At 50.4% G+C, this 27,245-nt stretch overlaps 1 protein-coding gene across 5 annotated transcripts in view; it reads left to right on the top strand.

Moving 5' to 3' along the window:
• Positions 1 to 27,245, top strand: part of cacna1c (calcium channel, voltage-dependent, L type, alpha 1C subunit) — a 1,623,635-nt gene that overhangs the window by 1,169,652 nt on the left and 426,738 nt on the right. For all 5 annotated transcript variants that reach the window (XM_072484617.1, XM_072484613.1, XM_072484615.1 and 2 more), the window contains one exon: positions 10,546 to 10,747. In XM_072484617.1, the coding sequence (XP_072340718.1) occupies positions 10,546 to 10,747 (202 nt within the window). The remainder of the gene's footprint in view (positions 1 to 10,545; positions 10,748 to 27,245) is intronic.

Raw genomic sequence — 27,245 nt, forward strand, 5'->3', positions numbered from 1 at the left:
AGTCTCAGAAACGAAGAATCACACCCATGATGTACAACAAGCTGATTAGCAAAATGCGTATTCACCAGCAATTTCACCTACATTGAACCTTTAATTTATAAAACATCCCAAGGCGCTTCAGAAGCATGATGAATGAAAAATCAGTCTTTGTCATACAGTTGCCAGTAAATATAGGCAGCACAATGGCACAGTGGTTAGCACTGCTGCCTCACAGCACCAGGGATCCTGGTTCAATTCCAGCCTTGAGTGACTGTGTAGAGTTTGCACTTTCTCCCCATGTCTGCGTGGGTTTCCTCCGGGTGCTCCCACAGTCCAAAGATGTGCAGGTTAGGTGGGCTGGCCACCCTAAATTGCCCCTTAATGTCCAGAGATGTGCAGGTTCATGGGTTTACACGGATGGGGCAGGTGAGTGGACCTGGGTGGGGTGCTCTTGTAGAGGGTCAGTGCAGACTCGTTGGGCTGGATGGCCTCCTTCTGCACTGTGAATCCTAGCGATTAATTTTAACCTAACCTGGGTGGTAGGCAACTGGCAGTGTCAGATTAGGGGTCCTTTATGCATTCTTCTAATTCTATTTTTTATTGATGAATGCAAGGAATATGCTGTGGATCCTCTCATGAAAGAAACTCAAAGTAACCCTGTGGTAACTTATACCACAAAAAAGGCAGTCGGTAGTCAAATACATTGCTTAAAAGAAGGAACTTGTTTATATAAATAACTAACAAAGTTTTCCAATAACAGTAACTCAGCAGAACAGTAAAAATAATAATAACTATGAAAACAGGAGAACTAGTGAATTAGGTCTTGCTTACAAGTCCTCTATTGCAGACTGAAAATCCCACCAAAGCCTGGACATGCTCAAAACCCTTTACAGACGCGAGATAAATAATTACATGGGAGAAAGGCTTAAACGAACACTCTGGGTGGGATTCTCCCATTTGAAAGCAGAGGGTTGACGCCGTCGTAAAAACTGGAGAGTTAAACGACGGCGCCATCGGACCACTGAGTGCGGCGATCCTCTGCCCTACAGGAGTCCAGCATAGCACTGGAGCGACACATACCGCTCCAGCTGCCGATAACGGCGTCAAATGGGCGCCGCGGGTCTGTGCATGCGCACTGCGACCGGCACCCATGCTCACTGCGACTGGCACGAATGCGCCCATGCACGGGCACCTCCTTCTCCGCGCCAGCCCCGACGCAACATGGCGTAGGGCTATAGGGGCCACCGCGGAGCAAAATAGGCCCACACGAGAGTCCGGCCCTTCGATTGGTAGGTCCCGATCGAGGTCCAGGCCACAGTGGAGCCCCCCTCCCCCCCCGGGTCGGACCACCCCCCACCAGGCCGCCCCGGACAGGATGGATGCCAAGGTCCCGCCGGGTAAGACCAGATGTGAACGACGCCGGCGGGACTCGGGCTGTTTTGGGCGGCCACTCAGCCCATCCCAGGGGAGGGGGGCGCGTAGAGAGGCCCCGACCCGCACCGGCGCCAATGGCGCCGATTCTCCGCTCACCGGAAAATCGGTGGACCGGCACCGGGGCGGCAACGCGCTATTCGCACCCGGCCTGCTGATTCTCCGAGCCGGCGTATGCTGAGAGAATCCCGAAAGCAACACTCTATAATGGACCACAACTGTAATACGGATAAACTTCTTTAATGATTTTAAGTTAATAGGTCAGAATTCTCTGTTTGGGAAAATATGGGCTAAATTCTCCGGCGTTGGGATTCTCTGGGCGGGATTCTCCGGCAATTGGCGGGGCGACCTGTACCAGCACCAAGAGCGGCGTGAACCACTCTGGCGTCGGGCCGCTCAGAAGTTGAGGGGCCGCCGCCGGCCGGCACGTGTTGCCGCATGTGCAGGACTGCCTGCGTGTTCTGGTGCATGCGCAGAACCACTGGCGTGTTTCCTGCGCATGCGCAGTGGGTTTCTTCTCCGCGCCAGCCATGTCGGAGCCTTACAGAGGCCGGCACGGAGGGAAAGAGCCCGCAGATCGGTGGGCCTCGATCGCGGGCCAGGCCACCGTGGGTCCCCCCCCTCCCCCCGGGGCTGGATCGTCCCGCGCCCTCCCGAGGACCCCACTAGCCACCCTCCAAGCCAGGTCCCACCGGGATGGACCATGTCTATTTCATGCAAGCGGGACTGGCCGAAAACGGGTGGCCGCTCAGCCCATCGGGGCCCGGAGAATTGCCGGCGGGGGGAACGCTGCTAACGGCATGCGACCGATGCGGCCTGATCCCCGCCCCCCCCGCCCGAAAACCGGGGCCGGAGAATTTGGCAGTCGGCGTTGGAGCGGCAAGGCGGGATTCACACCACCCGGCGGGGGGTCGGAGAATCCCACCCTCTGTTTTTCCGACAGCCTGGGGGTTTGCCGACGGCGGGGGCTGCCCCACAATGGGAAACCTCATTGATCAGCCGAAGTGGAGAATCCCGCTGGCAAACCCGCCCTATGTTTTCCCGCCGCAGCTGAATTGCACCTAATTTGTCCTCCTGCTGGCAGCGCAAATCTAGAAGCGAGATATTTACTTGGCAGGGATTCCCCAGTAAATCTTGCTAATGGGTCGCCATTTGGAGTGGCGACCCAATAGCGAGGTCCGGCGGCTGGACCCCGCCTACATGCCCGCAATGCAATTCAGCCCACCTCCCCCCTCGGGATTTGCTGGGTCACGCCCCCCTCCCAGTTCATGGGTGGCCCAACCCTCCCCTTTCCACTGACACTAAGATGTCAGCTGTGGTGGGGGGTGGGGGGGAAAGATGGGGGGAGATTCCCTGCTGCCAGTCGTGGAGTTCCCGATGCGACAAAGAATCTCGTGTTGGGGGGAAAAACGGGAGCAGCACCAATGCTTGGGTCCATCCGCTGGCAGCGACATCGAGGTTTGTGCCCGCCCTAGCAGGAGGATGCAAATGAGTATTTTGATCCCATTTTCATCCTATTAATGGATGCACACAGGATTCTCTACACCTCCGAGATGCCCCAGCCCTCTCGGCCAGGATTCACGAGGGCATAGATTGGTGCAAGTATTTGTTAGCATGACCCTGACGCGGTGCACCTCGTGTTGTTTATTAATTAATATTTTTGAAAAATATTTTATTGAGGCATTTGTATATTTACACATCAAACACAATCACAAAACAAAACAAGCCAACAGGGCTGCATATGCCCAAATCTACTAAAGACCTAACACCCCACCAGCCTGCTCCCCATTCCCCAGCTCCGCTACCTCCCCATTTTAGCCCCCCCCACCACTGCTGATATCTTAACTATTCTCGAAGAAGTCGATGAACGGCTGCCATCTCTGGGCAAACCCCTCCACAGACCCTCTAAAGGAGATCTTTATTTTTTCCAGCCTGAGAAACTGCCAGGTCCCTCACCCACACCCCAGGTTTCGGGGGCCCTGAGTCCTTCCATTCTAATAATATCCGTCTCCAGGCTACCAGGGAGGCAAAGGTCAAAACATCGGCCTCTCTCGCTCATTGGATTCCTGGGTCTTCTGACACTCCAAAGATCACCACTTCTGGACCTTCACCTTCAGGACTTCCAACCTAACATCGGTAAACCCCTGCCAGAATCCCCCAAGCTTCGGACAAGCCCAAAACACACAGACATGATTTGCGGACCCACCCGCGCAATGCCCACACCTATCTTCCACCCCTTCAAAACATTTGCTCATCCTGGCCACCGTCATGTGCGCCCTGTGGATCACCTTAAACTGAATAAGGCTAAGCCTAATGCACGACGAGGATGTATTCACACCCCTCAGAGCCTCCTCCCACAGCCCAGCCTCCCACTCCCTCCCAACTCTTCCTCCCGCTTGCGCTTCACTACCCCTATCGGGGCTCCCTCCCAATCCATCAGCTCCTTGTAAATTTCTGACCCTACTCCTGATCTTGACACCACCTTGTCCTGCATTCCCTGGGGCGGCAGGTGAGGAAAGGACGGTACCTGCTTCCGAACAAAATACCTCACCTGTAAATAACGGAACCCATTCCCGGCGGGCAACTCCAATGCAGTGGGAAAGCTGCTCCCAACGAATAGATCCCCAAGCTGCTCAATCCCCTCCCATTGCCACTCCCAAAACCCCTCTTCCAGAACCCCGGGACAAACCGATGATTCGCACAGATTGGTGCCCAAACCGAGGGCCCCTGCAGCCTCAGGGCCGCCACCACCACTGGGCTTGTGGAGTACCAGGTCAGCGAGAATTGCAAAGGCAGTGTCAACAATGCCCAAACACCTGTGTCTTTACAAGAGGCTCCCTCTATCCACTCCCACACTGAACCCTCCTACACTACCCACTTCCTCACCATGGCTATATTCACTGGCCAATAATAGTTCATTAAACTCGAGCAGCATCTTCTTCATCGTGGGGCTTTACCCGCTCAAACAAACGCCCAAATCAGCACATTCACCCTCCTGAAAAAAGCCTTAGGAATAAAGATCAGGATACTCTGAAACACAAACAAGAACCTCGGGAGAACCGTCATCTTTACCAACTGCACCCGTCCCGCCAGTGACATCGGGAACACACCCCACCTCCTAAAATCCTGCTTCATCTGTTTCGCCAACTGAGCCAAATTCAGCTTGTGCAGCTGCTCCCATCCCCGCGCCAACTGGATACCCAGATATCGAAAGTTCTCCCCTCCCCACCGCTCTAAATGGCAACTCCCCCAGCCTCTTCTCCTGCCCCCTTGCTTGAATTGGAAAAACCTCGTTCCTCCCCATATTCAACTTTGTACCCCAAGAACCTGCCAAATTCCTCCAAGATACTCATAATCGCCCCAATACCTTCCAACGGGTTTGAAATATAAAGCAGCAAGTCGTCCGCGTCCAGCGAAACCGTATGCTACACCCCCCCCCCTTACTATCCCAGACCCTTGACGCTCTCAGCTCCATTGACAGTGGCTCTATAGCCAAGGCAAAGAGCAATGGGGAGAGTGGACATCCCTGTCTCGTCCCTGGTGCAGCCTAAAATATTCCGAATTCACCCGGTTTGTTCGCACACTTGCTACTGGTGCCCGGTACAGCAGCCGGACCCAATCAACAAACATCTGCCCAAACCCAAACCACCCCAGCACCTCCCACAACTAATCCACCTGGTCGAAGGCCTTCTCCGCATTCATGGTGATCACCACTCCACACTTCGTCCCCCCAGGGGCATCATTATAACATTCCATAGTCGCTTGATGTTGGCCGACAAGTGCCTCCCTGTAACAAACCCCGTCTGGTCCTCCCCTATCACCCCATGCACACAATCCTCAATCCTTGAGGCCAGATCTTGGCAAGTAACTTGACTTCCACATTTAACAGCAAAATTGGCCAGTAGGACCCATGCTGTAACATATCCTTCTCCCTCTTTAAAATTAAGAAGATCGAGGCCTGCAATAGTGTCAAGGGGGAACACCCCCCTGCTCCCTCACCTCATTAAATGCCCTTACCAGCAGGGGCCCCAGGTCCCCCGAAAACGTTTTGTAAAATTCCACTGGAACTCGTCCGGGCCCGGGATCTTCCCAGACTGCATCGCCCCCATACCGTGCACCACCTCCACCAGCCCAAAGGGGACTCCCAGGTCCTCCTCCACCCTCGGGAACTCCAACCCCTCCAAAAAATGTCTCGTTCCCTCCACCCCAGCTTGGGGTTGCGACTCATACTGATTCTTATAAAAATCCCCAAACACCCCATTCACGCCCACCGGGTCAAGACTACCGTCCCTCCCCTATCCTTCACCTTCCCGATCTCCCTCGCTGCCTCCTGCTTCCTCAATTGATGTGCCAACATCCTACTTGCCTTTTCCCTGTATTCAGAGACAACCCCTTTAACTCTCCTCAACTGCTCCTCTGCCTTATCCATGGATAACAACCCAAACTCCATCTGTAGTTTCTGCCGTTCCCTCAGCAACCCTGCCTTGGGGCCTCCGATACCTCCTATCCACCTACAAAATCTCATCCACTAACCTCACCATCTCCGCCTGCTCCGTCTTATCCCTGTGTGCCCGTATCAAAATAAACTCCCCCCTTACTACTGCCTTCAATGTCACCCACAGCATGGTTGCCGAAACCTCACCGGTGTCATTCAGCTCCACATATCCCCAAATGGCAGCCCTCACCCGCTCACAAACCTCTTCATCGTTAACAGCTCCACATCCACCCTCCACTGTGGGCGCTGGCCCCTCCCCGATTCACCTTCAAGTCCACCCAATGCAGCTCGAATTGTTTGTAAACATCTAGCTATGATTGACAGCTCCTGACAACATCAAAAACAGTTAAGTGCTTTCTGCTGAGAAAAAGAGCAAGTGAAAGCACTTAACTCCTAGATGTTTATAAACATTGCATTTAGGTTCAAAAGCAGGGCATTTGAGATGCATTCATGCGTAAAGATAAATGAAATGAAACAATCCAGGCATCTGACTATCTGGAAGCTATTACCCTGTCAATTGCAGCCTACTAAAAGCTATTTTTCTTTGAACCTCTATAGATGCTTTACAGATCAAAGGATCTGAGGGGGTTTAAAGCCTTGTAATGTGTTTTGACTTTCTAATAGCTGCTGTTTTCTAGACATCTGTCTGAGACAGCAGGTGTATGGGGCAGGTAAGTGAAAAAGCAGTGATTTTTCACTGTTTCTGCCTGGACTGCTCTTTAGCTTCTAGGCAGGGGTGACTGATGGGGTTCTCTGATATAAGGTGGGTCTCTGATATGGGGGATCTCTGATGGGGGCATCTCTGATATGTGGGTGGGTATGTGATATGGTGGGTCGCTTCTGGGTGCCACACCTAGCACCAGCGCAAACCAGAAGTCATTCAGCTCTCATGAGAGAACATAGGGCTGGATTATCTAATTCTGCGGCCATGCCGGCAAGATCTGTCTGATCTTACAATCAAAAATTTGGCGGCACCCCTGCACCAATGCTCCGCCCAGTTGGGGGCAGGCAGCCTCTCCACGCAAAGCTGCCTATACAGAAACAGAATGGCCAGGTCCGTGGCCACGCATGCGCATGAACATAGAACATAGAACATTACAGCGCAGTACAAGCCCTTCGGCCCTCGATGTTGCGCCGACCTGTGAAACCACTCTAAAGCCCATCTACACTATTCCCTTATCGTCCATATGTCTATCCAATGACCATTTGAATGCCCTTAGTGTTGGCGAGTCCACTTCTGTTGCAGGCATGGCATTCCACGCCCTTACTACTCTTTGAGTAAAGAACCTACCTCTGAGATCTGTCCTATATCTATCTCCCCTCAATTTAAAGCTATGTCCCCTCGTGCTAGACATCACCATCCGAGGAAAAAGGCTCTCATTGTCCACCCTATCCAATCCTCTGATCATCTTGTATGCCTCAATTAAGTCACCTCTTAACCTTCTTCTCTCTAACGAAAACAGCCTCAAGTCCCTCAGCCTTTCCTCATAAGATCTTCCCTCCATACCAGGTAACATTCTGGTAAATCTCCTCTGCACCCTTTCCAATGCTTCCACATCCTTCCTATAATGCGGCGACCAGAATTGCACGCAATACTCCAAATGCGGCCGCACCAGAGTTTTGTACAGCTGCAACATGACCTTCTGGCTCCGAAACTCAATCCCTCTACCAATAAAAGCTAACACCGTACGCCTTCTAAACAACCCTCTCAACCTGGGTGGCAACTTTCAGGGATCTATGTACATGGACACTGAGATCTCTCTGCTCATCCACACTGCCAAGAATCTCACCATTAGCCCAGTACTCTGTCTTTCTGTTATTCCTTCCAAAATGAATCACCTCACACTTTTCTGCATTAAACTCCATTTGCCACCTCTCAGCCCAGCGCTGCAGCTTATCTATGTCCCTCTGTACCTTGCAACATCCTTCCGCACTGTCCACAACTCCACCGACTTTAGTGTCATCTGCAAATTTACTCATCCATCCTTCTACGCCCTCCTACAGGTCATTTATAAAAATGACAAACAGCAGTGGCCCCAAAACAGATCCTTGTGGTACACCACTAGTAACTGGACTCCAGTCTGAACATTTCCCATCAACCACCACCCTTTATCTTCTTCCAGCTAGCCAATTTCTGATCCAAACTGCTAAATCACACTGAATCCCATGCCTCCGTATGTTCTGCAGTAGCCTACCGTGGGGAACCTTATCAAACACTTTACTGAAATCCATATACACCACATCAACTGCTTTACCCTCATCCACCTGTTTGGTCACCTTCTCAAAGAATTCAATAAGGTTTGTGAGGCACGACCTACCCTTCACAAAACCGTGTTGACTATTTCTAATCAAATTATTCCTTTCCAGATGATTATACATCCTGGGCGAAATTCTCCGACCCCCCGCCGGGTCGGAGAATCGCCGGGGGCTGGTGTGAATCCCGCCCCCGCCGGTTGCCGAAGTCTCCGGCACCGGATATTCGGCGGGGGCGGGAATCGCGCCGCGCCGGTTGGCGGGCCCCCCCGCCCGATTCTCCGGCCTGGATGGGCCGAATTCCCGCCGCTAAAATGTCTGTCCCGCCGGCGTAAATTAAACCACCTACCTTACCGGCGGGACAAGGCGGCGCGGGCGGGCTCCGGGGTCCTGGGGGGGGCGGGGCGATCTGGCCCGGGGGTGCCCCCACGGTGGCCTGGCCCGCGATCGGGGCCCACCGATCCGCGGGCGGGCCTGTGCCGTGGGGGCACTCTTTCCATTCCGCCTCCGCCACGGTCTCCACCATGACGGAGGCAGAAGAGACTCCCTCCACTGCGCATGCGCGGGAATGCCGTCAGCGGCCGCCCGGAGATGTCATTTCCGCGCCAGCTGGCGGGGCACCAAAGGCCTTTTCCGCCAGCTGGCAGGGCGGAAATTCGTCCGGCGCCGACCTACCCCCTCAATGTTGGGGCTCGGCCCCCAAAGATGCGGAGCATTCCCGTGTGCCCGTCTGATTTGCGCCATTTTGGGCGCCAATCGGCGGACATCGCGCCGTTTCCGGAGAATTTCGCCCCCAATCTCTTATAAACCTTTCCAAGATTTTGCCCACAACAGAAATAAGGCTCACTGGTCTATAGTTACCGGGCTTGTCTCTACTCCCCTTCTTGAACAAGGGGACAACATTTGCTATCCTCCGGTCTTCTGGCACTATTCCTGTCGACAAAGATGACTTAAAGATCAAAGCCAAAGGCTCAGCAATCTCCTCCCAAGCTTCCCAGAGAATCCTAGGATAAATCCCATCCGGCCCAGGGGACTTATCTATTTTCACACTTTCCAGAATTGCTAACACCTCCTCCTTATGACCCTCAAGCCCTTCTAGTCTAGTAGCCGGAATCTCAGTATTCTCCTCGACAACATTGTCTTTTTCCTGTGTGAATACTGACGAAAAATATTCATTTAGCACCTCTCCTATCTCCTCGGACTCCACGCACAACTTCCCACTACTGTTCTTGACTGGCCCTACTCTTACCCTAGTCATTCTTTTATTCCTGACATATCTATAGAAAGATTTAGGGCTATCCTTGATCCTACCTGCCAAAGACTTCTCATGTCCCCTCCTGACTCTTCTTAGCTCTCTCTTTAGGTCCTTCCTAGGTAACTTGTAACTCTCGAACGCTCTAACTGAACCTTCATGTCTCACCTTTACATAAGCCTCCTTCTTCCTCTTGACAAGTGTTTCGACTGCTTTAGTAAACCACGGTTCCCTTGCTCGACCACTTCCTCCCTGCCTGACAGGTACATACTTAGCAAGGACACGCAGTAGCTGTTCCTGGTGGGTGGTACGCGGTACATTCTCGTGCAACACGGCCAACGTTGTCTACCTCATACGCTGCAGGAAAGGATGTCCCGAAGTGTAGTACATTGGCAAGACCATGCAGATGCTATGACAACGAATGAACGGACATCGCGCGACAATCACCAGGCAGGAATGTTCTCTTCCAGCCGGGGAACACTTCAGCAGTCAAGGGCATTCAGCCTCTGATCTCCGGGTAAGCGTTCTCCAAGGCGTTCTTCAGGACGTGCGACAACGCAGAATCGTCAAGCAGAAACTTATAGCCAAGTTCCGAACACATGAGTTCGGCCTCAACCGGGACCTGGGATTCATGTCGCATTACATTCACCCCCCACCATCTGGCCTGGGCTTGCGAAATCCTACCAACTGTCCTGGCTTGAGACAATTCACACCTCTTTAACCTGGGGTTACCCCTATCTCTGGATATGTAAACACTTAATTAACTGCAAATGCTCGCATTCTAAGCATTGTCTTGCATCTTTGAATTTGTCTATATATATGTTTCTGGAACATACCTCCTCATTGACCTGAGAAGGAGCAGTGCTCCGAAAGCTAGTGTTTGAAACAAACCTGTTGGACTTTAACCTGGTGTTGTAAGACTTCTTACTGTGCTTAGATGAAGGTAGGAGCAGTTGAAAGCCTTTGTAAAGATATCTACAATTTCTGATTTCCTAGACAAACTAAGTTGCAAGATGCAACTATATGAAAGGGGAAGAGTCTAAAACATCAGAAGAAACATAATGAATACAAAACAAGAAACTTACTTCATTTCAGGTTAAATTATAAATGTATTTCTCCTGTCTTATGCATGCAGGTTGCTTTATCGAGCCATTGATTCTCATACAGAAGATGCTGGTCCAATTTACAACTACAGAGTGGAGATATCCATCTTCTTCATCATCTATATCATCGTTATTGCCTTCTTCATGATGAATATTTTTGTAGGTTTCGTCATTGTCACATTTCAGGAACAGGGGGAACAGGAATACAAAAACTGTGAACTGGACAAAAATCAGGTGAATAAAAAGTTTAATGGACAAAGAGGAGCTGGTAGTATATATACTAGTATGAATAGTTTGAGTAATTGCACATCATAATTGCTCATATATGAATAAAAAATTCCTTTGTCAGTTACCAATGTGTGGCATAAACTGATAAATAATATTTTGTTACAACTCGTTAGCTATTTCAGGTAAATGTGCTTTTCATGCAATTGGTCATCAGCGGTAGATAATGGTTTCTGCAATATCAAGCACCCCAAACCAGCAAAAGCACAGGTTGAATTAGTTCAGCGATCTGAAATGATAGTGGGTGCGATTTTCCGGGCATGCCCAGCGCAAATCCTGCTGTGTCAGGAGAATTGCGAGAGAGCCCCGAAACAAGATTTGCACCTTGCACAAAACAGTTTCTGATGCTCCAACATGGCATGATCAGGATCCTGATCACAGCTCATTTGCATTAATTTTACTCTCATTAGTGAAATTAAAGTCAAATGCCGTGGCTGCCGGGTATTCCTCCCCCCCCACCCCCCTCCTCTCCAACCGGAAGTCACCAGTCACCTGAGCATGATTCACTACTAGTCCATAAATGTTGGGACCAGATGCCGTGGACTTTGAGGGCGAGCAAGGAGGTGGATACCATCTTCATACTTACCTCGAGGGTGCCCATGGGAAAAGCAGCCACTGCCAGGGTGCAGAGGGGGACCTTTCAAGGGAGGTGGGATTTGGGGGGCTCAGGATGGACTGGAGGGCCCAGGTCAGGGGTCTGCCCCAGGATGGGGGTCGATTTGGGCCTGTGACGCCTTGAGGCCTGCTTTCTTACACGTTTAACACCTGATAACAGGGCAATGAACAGCTGCAGCCTGTCTGTCCTAAAATCCTCTCACAGGATAGAGCCATTCTGAAGCTTGTTTCTTGGAGAAGCATTTCACTCCCCTTGAAGTTTCAATAGGCTCGGTGGTTTCAATGTTGCAGTATGCCTAATTTTATCCCCTTGTAATTGAATCCCGATTGAATTTCTCAACCAATTGGATTTTACAAGCCTCTGCGGTTTCACTATTACAGTATGCTTGCTTTTATAGAATAGAATTTACAGTGCAAAAGGAGGCCATTCGGCCCATCGAGTCTGCAGCAGCTCTTTGAAAGAGCACCCTATTTAAGCCCACACCTTCACCCTATCCCCGTAACCACACCTAACCTAAGGGCAATTTAGCATGGCCAATCCACCTAACCTGTACATCTTTGGACTATGGAAGGAAACTGAAGCACCCGAAGGAAACCTACACAGACATGGGGAGAATGTGCAGACTCCGCACAGACAGTGACCCAAGCCAGGAATCGAACCTGGGACCCTGGAGCTGTGTAGCAACTGTGCTAGCCACTGTGCTACCGTGCCACCGTGTTTGTACTTAGTTGCTTACATTGAATGTCACAGCCCATTGACTTTTACTACTCTCTTGATTGACAGCTGAAGGCTATCTTAAAGGAGTGATTAGCTTTGTGTTTTTATAGCACTTAAAGGTCCATTAGCTCTGAAGTGTGTCCTCTTTTGAGCAGATGTCTTGTCTGATCCCATTTTTTCTATGATGGATTTGTTTCTACTCTGAAGTGCTTCCTAGAAAGAGCAGGTGCTTTGACAGCATTTTTTTTTTAGACTTGGTCTTTTTCGACCTCTGATGCCTGAACAACATGCCTGCACTGGAGGTACTTTTCCACCCCAGAAACAGCTGACACAACTCAGACATTAAAGTGCAAGGATTCCTCAATGAGGATCTTCTCATAGCCACTTGAATTCTCTGGATTGATGTGATGACCATTTTGGGAGCTCAGAGGCCTTTGTAGCCCTAGGGTGGTCAGAGACATGGCTGGACAGTGCCCAGGCACTGCACCCTGTCTGTGCCATCTGCCAAGTTGAGCCTGTCAGGATGTATGGGGCAGTGCTAAATTGGCACTGCCGAGGGGTGGGACCTGAAGGCGGAATTGGGAGGGCTTGAAGTGGGGCCTTTGGCGTCCCCTCAGCAGGGTGTTGCTCACTTGGGGGGGCTGATAACAGCAATTGGGGGGTATTTGCCGGCATGAAGTGGGGGGTGCAGAATAACGTGACAGAGATCTTCACATGTATCAGGGGCGGGATTCTCCGATCCTGGGGCTAAGTGTTGACACCGTCATAAATGCCGGAATGTTTTAAAACGGCGTCATCTGCCCCTTGGATCAGCGATCCTGCGCCACACAGGAGGCCAAGACAGCACTGGAGAGCCTCACGCTGCTCCAGCTGCCGATACGGGCATCAGCACAGGCGACGCAGGTCTGCGCATGCGCGCCATGGGTGACGCAGGTCCACGCATGCGCGCCATGGCTGGCGCCAGTTCGCACATGCGCGTGGGTTGCCGTCTCCGCGCCATCCCTCACGCAACATGGCGGAGACCTACAGGGTCCCGGCGCAGAGGAATATAGGCCCTCACCGGGATAAGCCCGCCCGCCGATCGGTAGGCCCTGATCGCGAGTCAGGCCACCGTGGAGGCCCCCCCCCCCCCCCCCCCCAACCCAACCAGGCCGCCCCCCTGCAACATGAACGCCGAGGTCCCGCCAGCTAGGACCACACGAGAACGACGCCGGCGGGACTCGGCCGAACTCAACGGGCACTTGGCCAATCGCGCGGGGAGAATCGCCGCGGGGGACCGGCGTCAGTGCAGCATCGTGTGATTCGCGCCCCCCCCCCCCCCCCGGCGATTCTCCGACCTGACGCGGGGTCGGAGAGCCCGCCCCAGGTGTTTAATGGTGATCATTTGAAACTTTCATTGTCCCGAGCTACAGAAAGTGTCGCCTCCCCTCAGTGCCCCCCCAGTGCCCACTCAGTGATCCTCAATCTTCTTAAACTTCCATGCTCTGCCATTACATCTAGGTATGTCCTTAGGATGCACATCAAAGGTGGGAAGCCTGCTGCTTCTCGCACCCTGTGGCCTTTGATGCCCTTGGCATTTGAGACCTTCGACTGAGGGCAGTACACCTCCGAGCCCCCCGACGGGGACACGGTGATGAAACGGTTCCTCGATGGACTGCTCATGTCAGTTGTGGGGAGGACAGGTGGAGGGAACTGGAATCACCAACAGATCTGGGAGAAATCATGGAGAGCATCAGCTCCATGCAGGCAGGGAAGGCGCCGGGAGACGATGGGTTCCCGGCGGACTTCTATAAAAATCTGCGCTGACCCCACACCTAAGGGATATGTTCACAGACTCAATAGCGATGGGCACAGTGCCCCTGTGCTAATGCAGGCCACGTATCGCTGATACCCAAAAAAGTCAAAGACCCGATGGAATGTGGATTGTACAGACCAATTTTGCTGCGTAATGTCGACGTGAAGATACTCACCAAAGTCCTGGCCAAGAGACTGGAGAGCTGCGTGCCAGAGTGGTTGCAGAGGACCAGATGGGCTAACTGTGAACATCAGGTGGCTGATAAATGTAATTATGACGCCCGCCCGATCACCGGAGGTGATCATCTCCCTGGATACAAAAAAGGCCTTTGACAGAGTCGAGTGAAAGTACCTCTTTGAAGTACGGGAGCGGTTTGGGCTAGGAGCACCTCTTCGGTGAAACTCCTGTACAACGCTCCCAAGGCGAGCGTTCGGACCAACACCACCAGCTCTGAATACTTCCAGCTGCACAGAGGCATACGGCAGGGATGCCCACTGTCCCCGCTCCTGTTTGCCCTAGCAATTGAACCCCTGCCGATTGCTCTGCAAGACACAAAATGCTGGAAGGGCATTCAAAGAGGAGGCAGAGAGCACAGAGACTCACTCTATGCAGGATGACCTGCTCCTCTACATCTCAGAACCACAGAAAGGCCTGAAAGCAATCATGCAGTTCCTGAAAGATTTTGCCGCCTTCTCGGGCTACAAACTCAACCTGGGCAAGAGCGAGGCTTTTCTGGTAAACCCAAATGGGGGAGGGACAGAGCTGGAGGGACTCCCATTCAAACTAGCCCAAAACAAATTCCTCTAACTGGGGATCCAGATAGCCCATGACTGGACAAATGGAATCTGACCAGCCTGGCGGAGGAAGTTAACAAGGACCTATAGAGATGGGATACACTCCCACTCTCCCTGGTGGGTAGAGTGCAGACGATCAAAATGAACGTACTGCTGAGGTTCCTCTTCCTGTTGTTATGTGCCAGGGTTTAGAGAACCCTAAAGTGTATCATGGAGTTCACCTGACCCACAACTTTTAATAGATTGTGGTATGGGAAGCACACGGCCCACTCTACAGGTGTGGTACAGCAGAAATGGAAAAGTATTTTTTAAAGCAAAACAATGTTTATTCTATGAACTCAAGTTAATCGTTTTAAAACAAAAGTGAACATCTTAGCAACCATTAATTCAAATACAACCCCCCAAAAAATACAACACTAAGTAATGCTTAATAACTTCCCAAACAACATCCAGAAGACACAAGAAACACCTTTTAACAGAAGCACATTAGGTTTACATTCACTACTGAGAACATTTATAATTCTGAATTCACCAAATGATCAAGAGATAGTTTTTTGATGGCAGAGAGAACAACAGTACACCTGCTCTGTCTGGCTTCAGCTCCAACACTGAAAACAAAACTAAAACACACTCTGCAGCAAACAGACTAAAACGAAAGTAAAAAGCTGACAGACAGCCCAGCTCCACCCACACTCTGACATCACTGCAGTAATATGAGCAGCCAAACATTTCTAAAAACGACATTTCATGACACCTCCCCCCCAAAAAAAACCCATCAACTTCAAGATGGTTTCATTTTTCACCTTTTCACCATCCTTTAAGAAATGCACACAGTAAATATACTTTTTAGTTTCAAAAAACAACACACGCAAAGAGGTATAATAATATAGTCCATTTTTGTTCGTTCCTGCAACTGAAATCCTTCTCTTTTTTAAAAAAATAATTTTTATTCAGGTTTTCATAAAATATCAATAACAAAATGAAAAAAGAACCCAACAGGGTTAAGGACAAAACACAGTCTAGAAAAGCAGCCCTCCATACCCCCCTCCCCCCGTACATAAATAATAAATTAACATTAACACCCCGACTTGACACAAGAGGTATATACACCCCATCAGATCCTTCAGTGTAAATAACAATAACAAAAATAATTATAAAGTAAACCCCCCTCCTGCCGAGTTGCTGCTGCCATTGACCAATGTCTGCCGTTCTGCCAGGAAGTCTAAGAACGGTTGCCACCGCCTAAAGAACACTTGTTCGACCCTCTCAAGGCGAATTTCACCTTCTCCAATTTAATGAACCCCGCCATATCGCTGATCCAGGATTCCACGCTTGAGGGCCTCGCATCCTTCCACTGAAGAAGAATCCTTCGCCGGGCCACCAGGGACGCAAAGGCCAGAATACCGGCCTCTTTCGCCTCCTGCACACCCGACTCCTCTGCCACCCCAAATATTGCGAGCCCCTAGCCCGGTTTGACCCTGGATCCTACCACCCTCGACACCGTCCTCGCTACGCCCTTCCAAAATTCCTCCAGCGCTGGGCATGCCCAGAACATATGGGTGTGATTTGCTGGGCTCCCTGAGCACCTAACACACCTGTCCTCACCCCCCAAAAACCGGCTCATCCTTGTCCCGGTCATGTGTGCCCTGTGCAGCACCTTAAACTGTATGAGGCTGAGCCTCGCGCACGATGAGGAAGAGTTCACCCTCCCTAGGGCATCTGCCCACGTCCCTTCCTCAATTTCCTCTCCCAACTCCTCCTCCCACTTACCTTTCACCTCCACCACCGAGGCCTCCTCCTCCTCCTGCATCACCTGGTACGTTTCCGAGATCTTCCCCACTCCCACCGCCCCCCCCCCCCCCCCCCCGAGAGCACCCTGTCCTGTACTGCATGTGGCTGTAGCCGCGGGAATTCCACCACCTGCCGTCTGGCAAACGCCCTTACCTGTAAGTACCTGAAGGTGTTCCCCGGGGGGAGCCCGTGCTTCTCCTCCAGCTCACCCAGGCTCGCGAACTTCCCATCCACAAACAGGTCCCCCAACTTTCGTATCCCTGCCCTGTGCCACCCCGAAAACCCTCCACCTGTTCTCCCTGGGGCGAACCGGTGGTTCCCCCGAATTGGGGTCCACTCCGAGGCCCCAACTTCCCCCCCTATGAAATGAAATGAAATGAAATGAAAATCGCTTATTGTCACAAGTAGGCTTCAAATGAAGTTACTGTGAAAAGCCCCTCGTCGCCACATTCCGGCGACTGTTCGGGGAGGCTGTTACGGGAATCGAACCGTGCTGCTCGCCTCCACTGCCCCCAAATTTTGAGGGCAGCCGCCACCACCGGGCTTGTGGTACACCTCCTTGGAGGGAGCGGCAGCGGCGCCGTTGCCAGCGCCCCCAGACTCGTACCCACACAAGACGCCGTCTCCAGCCTCTTCCATGCAGCTCCCTCCCCCTCCATCGCCCACTTGCACACCATCGTCGCATTAGCGGCCCAGTAGTACCCACAGAGGTTGGGCAGCGCCAGTCCCCCCCTATCTCTACTCCGCTCCAGGAACACCCTTCTCACCCTTGGAGTCCCTTGCGCCCACACAAACCCCTTAATACTCCTGTGAACCCGCCTAAAAAAAGCCTTCGGGATAAACACGGGGAGGCACTGGAACAGGAACAAAAACTTTGGGAGCACCGTCATTTTGATTGACTGCACCCTACCCGCCAAGGAAAGTGGCAACGCGTCCCACCTCTTGAACTCCTCCTCCATTTGCTCCACCAGCCTTGTAAAATTAGGCCTATGCAGGGCCCCCCAGCTCCTGGCCACCTGGACTCCCAAATGCCTGAAGCTCCTCTTTGCCCTTTTTAGTGGGAGCTCGCCAATCCCCCTCTCTTGGTCCCCTGGGTGAACCGCGAACAGTTCGCTCTTTCCCATGTTGAGCTTGTACCCCGAAAAGTCCCCGAATTCCCTAAGAATCCTCATTACCTCCGGCATTCCCCCCACCGGGTCCGCCACATACAGCAGCAAGTCGTCCGCATAGAGCGACACCCTATGCTCCTCCCCACCCCGCACCAACCCCTCCAGTTCCTTGACACCCTCAGTGCCATAGCCAGGGGTTCAATCGCCAGTGCGAAGAGCAGGGGGGACAGGGGACACCCCTGCCTCGTCCCTCTGTGCAACCGAAAGTATTCGGACCTCCTCCTGTTTGTGGCCACACTCGCCATCGGGACCTCATATAACAGCCTAACCCACCTGACAAACCCCTCCCCAAACCCAAACCTCTTCAGCACCTCCCACAGGTACCCCCACTCTACCCTATTGAAGGCTTTATCAGCGTCCATCGCCACCACTATCTACACCTCCCCCTCCCTCGCCGGCATCATGATAACGTTCAAAAGCCTCCGCACATTCGCGTTCAACTGCCTCCCCTTCACAAACCCCGTCTGGTCTTCATGGATGAACTACGGCACATAATCCACAATTGAAGACCTTCGCCAGCACCTTGGCATCTACATTTAGCAAGGAAATCAGTCTGTAAGACCCACATTTCAGGGGATCCTTGTCCCGCTTCAGGATCAAGGAGATCATTGCCCGGGACATCGTCGGGGGCAAAGCCCTCCCCTCCCTTGCCTCATTGAAGGTCCTGACTAGCAACTAGCCCAACAGGTTCATATATTTTTTATAGAATTCGACCGGGAAACCGTCCGGCCCCGGTGCCTTCCCCGCCTGCATTCTTCCTATCCCTTTGGTCAGCTCCTCCAGCTCAATCGGGGCCCCCAATCCCGCCACCAGTCCCTCTTCCACCTTTGGAAACCTCAATTGGCCCATCCCTCCCTCCTCCCGTGGGGGCTCAGATCGGGACAATTCCTCGTAAAAGTCCCTGAAGACCCCATTGATGCCAACCCCACTCCGCACCACACTCCCTCCCCTGTCCTTAATTCCCCCGATCTCCCTAGCTGTGTCCCGCTTCCGAAGCTGATGCTTGCCTTTTCCCCATACTCGTAAATCGCCCCCTGGGCCTTCCTCCACTGCACCTCCGCCTTCCTGCTGGTCACCAGGTCGAATTCGGCCTGGAGGCTGCGCCTCTTCCTCAACAATCCTTCCTCGGGCACCTCCGCATACCTCCTGTCTACCCTCACCATCTCCCCCACCAGCCCCTCCCTCTCCCCTCGCTCCCTCCGCTCCTTGTGGGCCCTAATGGAGATCAGCTATCCCCTCACCACTGCCTTCAGCGCCTCCCATACCATCCCCACTCGGACCACCCTGTTGTCGTTGGTCTCCAAGTACCTCTCTATACTTCCTCGGACCCGCTCGCTCACCTCCTCGTCCGCCAACAGCCCCACCTTCAAGCACCACAGCGGCTGCTGGTCCCTCTCCTCCCCATCTCCAAGTCCACCCAATGCGGGGCGTGGTCCGAAATAGCTATTGCCGAATACTCAGTATCCTCTACTCTCGCTATCAGCGCCCTACTCAAAATGAAAAAGTCGATTCGGGAATAAGCCTTATAGACATGTGAGAAGAATGAAAATTCCCTAGCCCGCGGCCTTGCAAATCTCCAAGGGTCCACCCCTCCCATCTGGTCCATAAACCCCCTCAGCACACTAGCCGCCGCCAGCTTCCTACCCGTCCTAGACCTGGAGCGATCCAGTGCCGGATCCAGCACCGTGTTAAAGTCTCCCCCCATTATCAGGCCCCCCACTTCCAAGTCTGGATCCGACCCAACATACGCCGCATAAAACCCGCATCGTCCCAATTCGGGGCATACACATTGACCAGTACCACCCTCTCTCCCTGCAACTTACCACTTACAATTACGTACCTACCGCCATTATCTGCCACAATACTCGACGCCTCGAATGACACCTTTCCCACCAAGATCACCACCCCTCGATTTTTGGCATCCAGCCCCGAGTGAAACACCTGACCTACCCACCCTTTCCTCAATCTTACCTGGTCTGCCACCTTCAGGTGTGTCTCCTGGAGCATAACCACATCTGCCTTGAGCCCCTTCAGGTGCGCGAACACGCGTGCCCGCTTAACCGGCCCATTCAGTCCCCTTACATTCCAGGTTATCAGCCGGATCAGGGGGCTATCCGCCCCTCTCCCCCACCGGCTAGCCATGACCCCTCCTCGGCCAGCCAAGCGCCCGCACCCCACACCCAGCCCGTTCCCCACAGCAGCATACCCCCGTCTCGACCCCCCCCCCCCCCCCCCCCACTCGCTCCAGCTTCCCCTTGACCATAGCAGCAGCAACTCGATTCTGCACCCCCCCCCCCCCCCCCCTCCCCCCACCCCGGGCTAGGACTCATCCTAGCTGATTTACTCCCTCCATTGAACTTCCGCAAGTCAGCTGACTCCTGCTGACCCCGGCCACTCCCACCTCTCCTTCGACTCCTCCCATTGTGTGACACACCCTCCTCTCCCGTTCCCCATCCATAGGCTCTCCCCCTCCCCCTTCCATTTTAAGCGCGGGAAACAACCTCGCTTCCCCGCCCCGGCCCCGCCCACTCCAGTCTTCAGAGCGGGAAAAAGCCCACGCTTTCCATCTACCCAGCCCCGCCACCTCTGACGCCGCTCCTTTTACAGGCCCAGACCCCTCACCCCCGACTCGGGCCTCCCCCTCCCCCGCGGGGCCCCATCTCACCGCCGTCCACCACCCCTGTTCCGTTTACCTACCCCCCTCCAAGAGCCCCCCCGACCAACCCAACCAAAACAGTGCCCAACCCGCCCCAACCACCCTCACCGACCCGAAAGAGAAAAACACAGAGAAAAGGAACCAAGAGCAAAGCAAAGGCCCCCCCTCAAAAAAAATAACTAAATAACATATCAACTGCAGTCCCCAATCGCCCATCCCGACCCTCAATCTGTGTCCAACTTCTCGGCCTGAACAAAGGCCCATGCCTCCTCCAGAGACTCAAAATAATGGTGCCGGTCCTTGTAGGTGACCCACAGTCGCGCCGGCTGCGACATGCCAAACTTCACCCCCTTCCTGTGCAGCACTGCCTTCGCTCGATTGTACCCGGCCCTCCTCTTCGCCACCTCCGCACTCCAGTCCTGGTATATTTGAACCTCCGCGTTCTCCCACCTGCTGCTCCTCTCCTTCTTGCCCCACCTGAGCACACACTCCCAATCGACGAACCGATGGAACATCACCAGCACCGCCCGCGGAGGCTCGTTAGCCTTGGGCCTCCTTGCCAGCACTCTATGGGCCCCTTCCAGCTCCAGGGGCCCCTGGAAGGACCCCGCTCCCATCAGCGAGTTCAACATGGTGACCACATAGGCCCCCACGTCCGCCCCCTCCAACCCCTCTGGGAGGCCCAGAATCCGCAGATTCTTCCGCCTCAACCGATTCTTCATCTCCTCAAACCGCTCCTGCCATTTCTTGTGGAGCGCCTTGTGCGCCTCCACCTTTACCGTCAGGCCTAAGATCTCGTCCTCATTGTCGGAGATCTTTTGTCGAGCCTCGCGGATCGCCAGCCCCTGGGCCGTCTGTGTCTCCAACAGCTTAACAATAGAAGCCTTCATCGGCTCTAGCAGGTCCGCTTTAATCTCCCTGAAGCAGCGCTGGATACCCTCCTGTTGCTCCTGCGCCCACTGCATCCACACTGCCTGGTCTCCGCCCGCCGCCATTTTGTTCTTCTTCCCTCGCACCTTCTTTGGGTCCACCACCACCTTTTTAGTCGCCCCGCTCCTAGTAGAAGCCATATACTATCGGGGAGCTGTTATAATCTCCTTCCCACACCGGGAAAAGTCGGAAAAGGTCCATTGGGGGCCCTGAAAAGAGCCCAAAAGTCCGTTTTTGCGGGAGCCGCCGAATGTGCGACTTAGCTCCCCATAGCCGCAACCGGAAGTCCCCGCATAGCCGCAACCGGAAGTCCCCGCATAGCCGCAACCGGAAATCCCCGCATAGCCGCAACCGGAAGTCCCCGCATAGCCGTAACCGGAAGTCCCCGCATAGCCGCAACCGGAAATCCCCGCATAGCCGCAACCGGAAGTCCCCGCATAGCCGCAACCGGAAATCCCCGCATAGCCGCAAACAGAAGTCCCCGCATAGCCGCAAACGGAGGTCCCCTGAAATCCTTCTCAATTGACAGTCTCTTTGGACAAGAAGGTCTCTGCGCCATCCATGCATTTCTCTACGCCTCGGCATTTCTCTTTAAAGTCAGATACTTTAGTTTAATCTGATCACAGAGACCCTTGTACTTCTCCAACACAGGAGAACACATTGGTTATCACAGCTTTCAGGCAGTCAAATGCCTGTTGAAAGTCCGCTGTCCACTGAAATTTTCGACGTTTCTTCGGCAAGTCCATCAGTGGAGCAATCACGCTACAAAGCTGTTGCACAAATGTTCATGCCAAGAAATCACATTATTTCCCTTTGTCTTGAGGGTCTTGAAAACTCAATAACTGTTGGTTTCACATCCCAAGTGACCATTTGACCCTGTCCGATTGTATGGCCAAGGTAAGTGACTTGGGCTTTTCCAAATTCACTTTTGGCTAGGTTAATCACCAAACCCGCCTCCTGAAGTCGATCGAATAACTCCATCAGATGTTTTAAATGTTCCGTCCATGTCTGGCTGAAAATTACCAGATCGTCGATGTATACCGCACAATTGGGTCATCCTGAAACGACTTTGTTTGTTAACCGTTGAAATGGTGGCTGGGGCGTTTTTCATGCCAAATGGCATAACTTTGAATTGGTATATACCATCTGGAGTCACAAAAGCTGAAATCTCCTTAGTCCTTTCAGATAAAGGTACCTGCCAGTAACCTTTCAGTAAATCCAATTTGGAAATAAAAACTGATTGTCCCACTTTCTCAATGCAATTTTCGAAACGTGGGATAGGATAAAAGTCCGTTCTTGTAACTGCATTAACCTTTCTATAGTCCACACACAACCGTTGGGTATGTCTGGTTTAGGTACCATCACTATGCGTGAGCTCCATTGGCTGCAACCCACTTCAATTATGCCATTTTTAAGCACACTTTCAATCTCTTTGTTAATCTGTGCCAATTTTAAAGGGTTAAGTCTATATAGATGTTGTTTGATTGGAACAGCATTTCCCACATCTACATCATGTATAGCCATTTTAGTACTTCCCAATTTATCTCTGCAAATTTGCCCACGTGATATCAATAACTCTTTCAGGTCAGTTCATTTTTCCTCTGGAACATAACACAACAATTTATCCCAATTTTTAAGAACATCTTTGTTTTCCAATTTAATTTCAGGTATGTCAGATTCACAGTCATTTGGATTTGGTTCGTCACTTTGAGTTAGAAACATTAAAACCTCCTCCTTTTTCTCTCCTTCCCTTTCAAAGTACCTTTTAAGCATATTCACATGACACACTCGGTGAGTCTTCCTTCTATCTGGTGTTTTTACCACATAATTCACCTCACTTTATTTCCTTTCAATTTGATAAGGTCCACAAAACTTTGCTTTTAAAGGTTCACCTACCACTCATAACAATACTAAAACTCTATCTCCACTGGCAAAACTACGAACTTTGGATTTCTTGTCCGCTACCCGTTTCGTCACATTTTGTGCAACTTTCAAATGTTGTCCAGCCAATTCACCTGCTCTATTTAATTGTTCCCGAAAATTTGACACGTAATCCAATAATGTAATTTCCGATTTCTCACTCACCAATTTTTCCTTAATCAATTTAAGTTGTCCTCTTACCTCATGACCAAAAATTAGTTCAAAAGGACTAAATTTGGTTTACTCATCAGGTGCATCCCTAATTGCAAACAGTACGAATGGAATTCCTTTATCCCAATCCTCTGGATAATCTTGACAAAAAGCCCCTAACATTGTCTTTAATGTCTGATGCCACCTTTCTAACACTCCTTGCGATTCTGGATGGTACGCAGTTGATTTAAATTGTTTTATTCCTAAGCTATCCGTAACTTCTTTCAATAACTTTGAAGTAAAATTGGATCGTTGATCCGATTGAATTTCTGTGGGTAGCCCATATCTAGTAAAGAATTTAAGTAACTCCTCCACAATCCTTTTAGCTGTAATATTACGTACTGGAATGGTCTCTGGAAACCTAGTAGACACATCCATTATAGTCAAAAGATATTGAGTCCCACTTTTTGTTTTAGGAAGCGGTCCTATGCAATCAATTAGGACCCTTGTAAAAGGTTCCTCAAATGCTGGAACGGGTATTAAGAGCGCTGGTTTTATCACTGCTTGAGGTTTCCCTATCACTTGACATGTGTGACATGCTTGACAAAATTTAACGACCTCTTTATGTAGTCCAGGCCAATAGAAATGTTTCTGGATTTTAGCTTGAGTTTTCCATATTCCCAAATGACCTCCCACTGGTACCTCATGTGCAACTTGCAACACCTCCTTTCTATACCCTACCGGCAATACTACTTGATGAACTCCTGCCCACTTTTCATACGCCTGCATATGTAATGGTCTCCATTTTCTCATCAAGACATTACTTTTACGGTAATAACACTCTGGTATGCACTCAGATTCCACTTCCGTGTACGCTTTCTGATACATCCGTTTTATTTCTATATCTTTTTGTTGTAACTCCGCCAATTTTCCTGAACTAAAATTATCCACCTCATCCTCTACCTGTTCTTGTTCTTTTTCAACCATCTGATCAAAAATCGTTTCTGATAATTGCACTTCAACGTCATATTCACTCTTTGATTTATCCTCTTGTCTTAATCTGTGACTTTGCAACCTTGTTACCACACAATCCAGAAAAATCCCAGGATATTCGTCCTTCAACACTTCAGTTGTCTGAATTTCCACTGGCTTATCAACCACAGTAGGCATCCCTCCCACTTGCGATCCAGCGATATCATTACCCAAGATAAACTGTATTCCTGGACAAGATAGTGTCTCTATTACTCCTACTACCACTTCACTCTTCACTGGACTTTCCAACCTTACCTTATATAATGGAACTCTACTCCTCTACCCCTGAATTCCACATGTTACCACCTTTTCTGGCAACATTCTTCCCAATCTACATAACTCCTCATCTCTTACCATTAAAGATTGACTAGCTCCCGTATCTCTTAAAATTGTGACTTCTTTACCTGCTCCTCCTGATACGCATCAGTAAACTTTACCCACACAAGTAAATTCTTTAAAGAGATCTGGCACCTTCGTATCAGTCACCTCTTGATCAGGCTGTACAATCTTTCGCTCATCCTTCACTTCACTTGGGCTTTCCTTTACCACTTTAACAAATCCCACTGTCTTATCCTATTTTACCACATCAGCCTTCCCAGTGCTTTTCTTCAACCACCAACACTGTAAATTTACATGGCCTAATTTATTACAGTGAAAACATTTGAAACTTTTCATGTCTCTTCCACCCTCCTGGATTTCTTTTTTAATCTGAGGTACACTCTCCTTATTATCTCCCATCAGATCACCTTTACCACTTGAGTATTTCTGATGTCCCCAGTTTCTATCCCTCACAGGCTGAAACTGATGTCGGAAACCAAGCTTTGATTTTTGAACTAATTCATAATCATCTGCCATTTCTGCTGCTACTCTCGCAGTTTTAACCCTCTGTTCTTCTACATGAGTTCTCATTACATCAGGAATTGAATTTTTAAACTCCTCCAAAAGTATAATTTCTCTGAGAGCTTCATACATTTGGTCTATTTTCAAAGTCCTTATCCACCTATCAAAATTACTCTGTTTGAGCCTTTCAAACTCCATGTATGTTTGACCAAATTCTTTCCTTACATTTCTAAACCTTTGTCTGAAAGCTTCAGGCACTAGTTCATATGCACCCAAGATGGATTTTTTCACCTCCTCATACGACTCAGATACCTCCTCTGGTAGTGACGCAAACACTTCACTAGCTCTACCTACCAGCTTTGTTTGAATCAGTAATACCCACGTGTCCTGTGGCCATTTCATTTGTTTAGCTATCTTCTCAAATGAAATTAAAAAGGCTTCTACCTCCTTCTCAGCAAACCTTGGCAATGCTTGGACATATTTAAATAGATTCCCACCAAGCCTTCGACTTTGACGCTCTTTCTCACTATCCTCATCACTATCATCCAACTGTACGTTTCCCTTTACGTCTCAATTTTAACTGACTGTCATGTTTCATGGCCATTTTCTGAAGTTCAAACTCTCTTTATCTTTTTCCCCGATCTGTATCTCCCTTTCTTTTTCTTTTTGTTTTGCTAGGGCTATTCTTTCTTTTCTCCTTTCTTCTCTCCTTTTCTTTTTCCTCTCTCTCTCTGTATTCTTCCTATCTCTCTCTTTCTCTTTCCGCTCTCTCTCTTTCGTATTCAAGCTGCTTTAATTCTTTCTCATGTTCCATTTGTTTAATTTGCAAATGAATTTTTGCTATTTCCAATGAGTTAAACTGTATCTCAGGCAACTTTAAATGCTTAGCCACCGCCATAATTACCTCATCTTTTCGCATTTTGTCAGGTAATGATAACTGCAATGTTTTTGCCAAATCTAACAGACTGCTATACTCTCTGTCCGTAAGGTACTGCATGTGACCGTCTCCACCCCCAAAAACCTCTGAGCCTCTGAAAGAGTTTTTGTCCACAACACGCTCCCCACTTAAACTAAAATACCATACCTGAAAAGCAACCACAATATGCTCACCCCTCACTGTCTTTAAGTTCACTAAGCCAATCCAATAGATAGACTTTTATCCTGGACGAGCCCCCAATTGTTATGGGCCAGGGTTTAGAGAACCCCAAAGTGTATCATGGAGTTTACCTGACCCACAACGTTTAATAGATTGTGGTATGGGGAGCACACGGCTCACTCTACAGGTATGGTACAGTAGACATGGACCAGTGGTTTTTTAAACAAAACAATGTTTATTCTATGAACTCAAGTTAACCTTTTTAAAACAAACAGTGAATATCTTAGCAACCAGTAAATCAAAAACACTCCCCAAAGAATACAACACAAAGTAATCTGTATGCCGTTCTTTTAACATCCAAAAGACTTAACAAACCTTCAAACGGGAGCACATTAAGGTTTATATTCAAGACTGAAAACATTTATAATTCTTCTGAATTCACCAAATGATCCATAGATGGTCTTTTGATGGCAACAGCAGTGCAGCTCACTTTTAACTTCAGGTTCAGCTCACTTTTAACTTCAGATTCAGCTCATTGAAAAACACAGAGACCCAAGCTTTCTCAAACTGAAACTTAAAAAAAGCAGACGTAGAACTCAGTTCCACCCACACTCTGACATCACTCCTGTAACATGAGCAGCTCCATTTCTTAAAGGTACATTTCTTAAACACCCATTTCTTAAAGGGTACTCTCACATGACAATGTAGTCCAGACAAATAAAAATGGTTTTGAATTTTAGCTTGCGTTTTCCTTATTCCCAAATGACCTCCCACTGGTATCTCATGTGCAACTCGCAACAGCTCCTTTCTATACCCCACCGGCAATACTACTTGATGAACATCTGCCCACTTTTCAACCACCTGCATATGTAACGGTTACCATTTTCTCATCAAGACATTACATTTACGGTAATAACACTCTGGTATACACTCAGATTCCT

Source organism: Scyliorhinus torazame, chromosome 19, assembly GCF_047496885.1.
Source record: "Scyliorhinus torazame isolate Kashiwa2021f chromosome 19, sScyTor2.1, whole genome shotgun sequence".
NCBI lineage: Eukaryota > Metazoa > Chordata > Chondrichthyes > Carcharhiniformes > Scyliorhinidae > Scyliorhinus > Scyliorhinus torazame.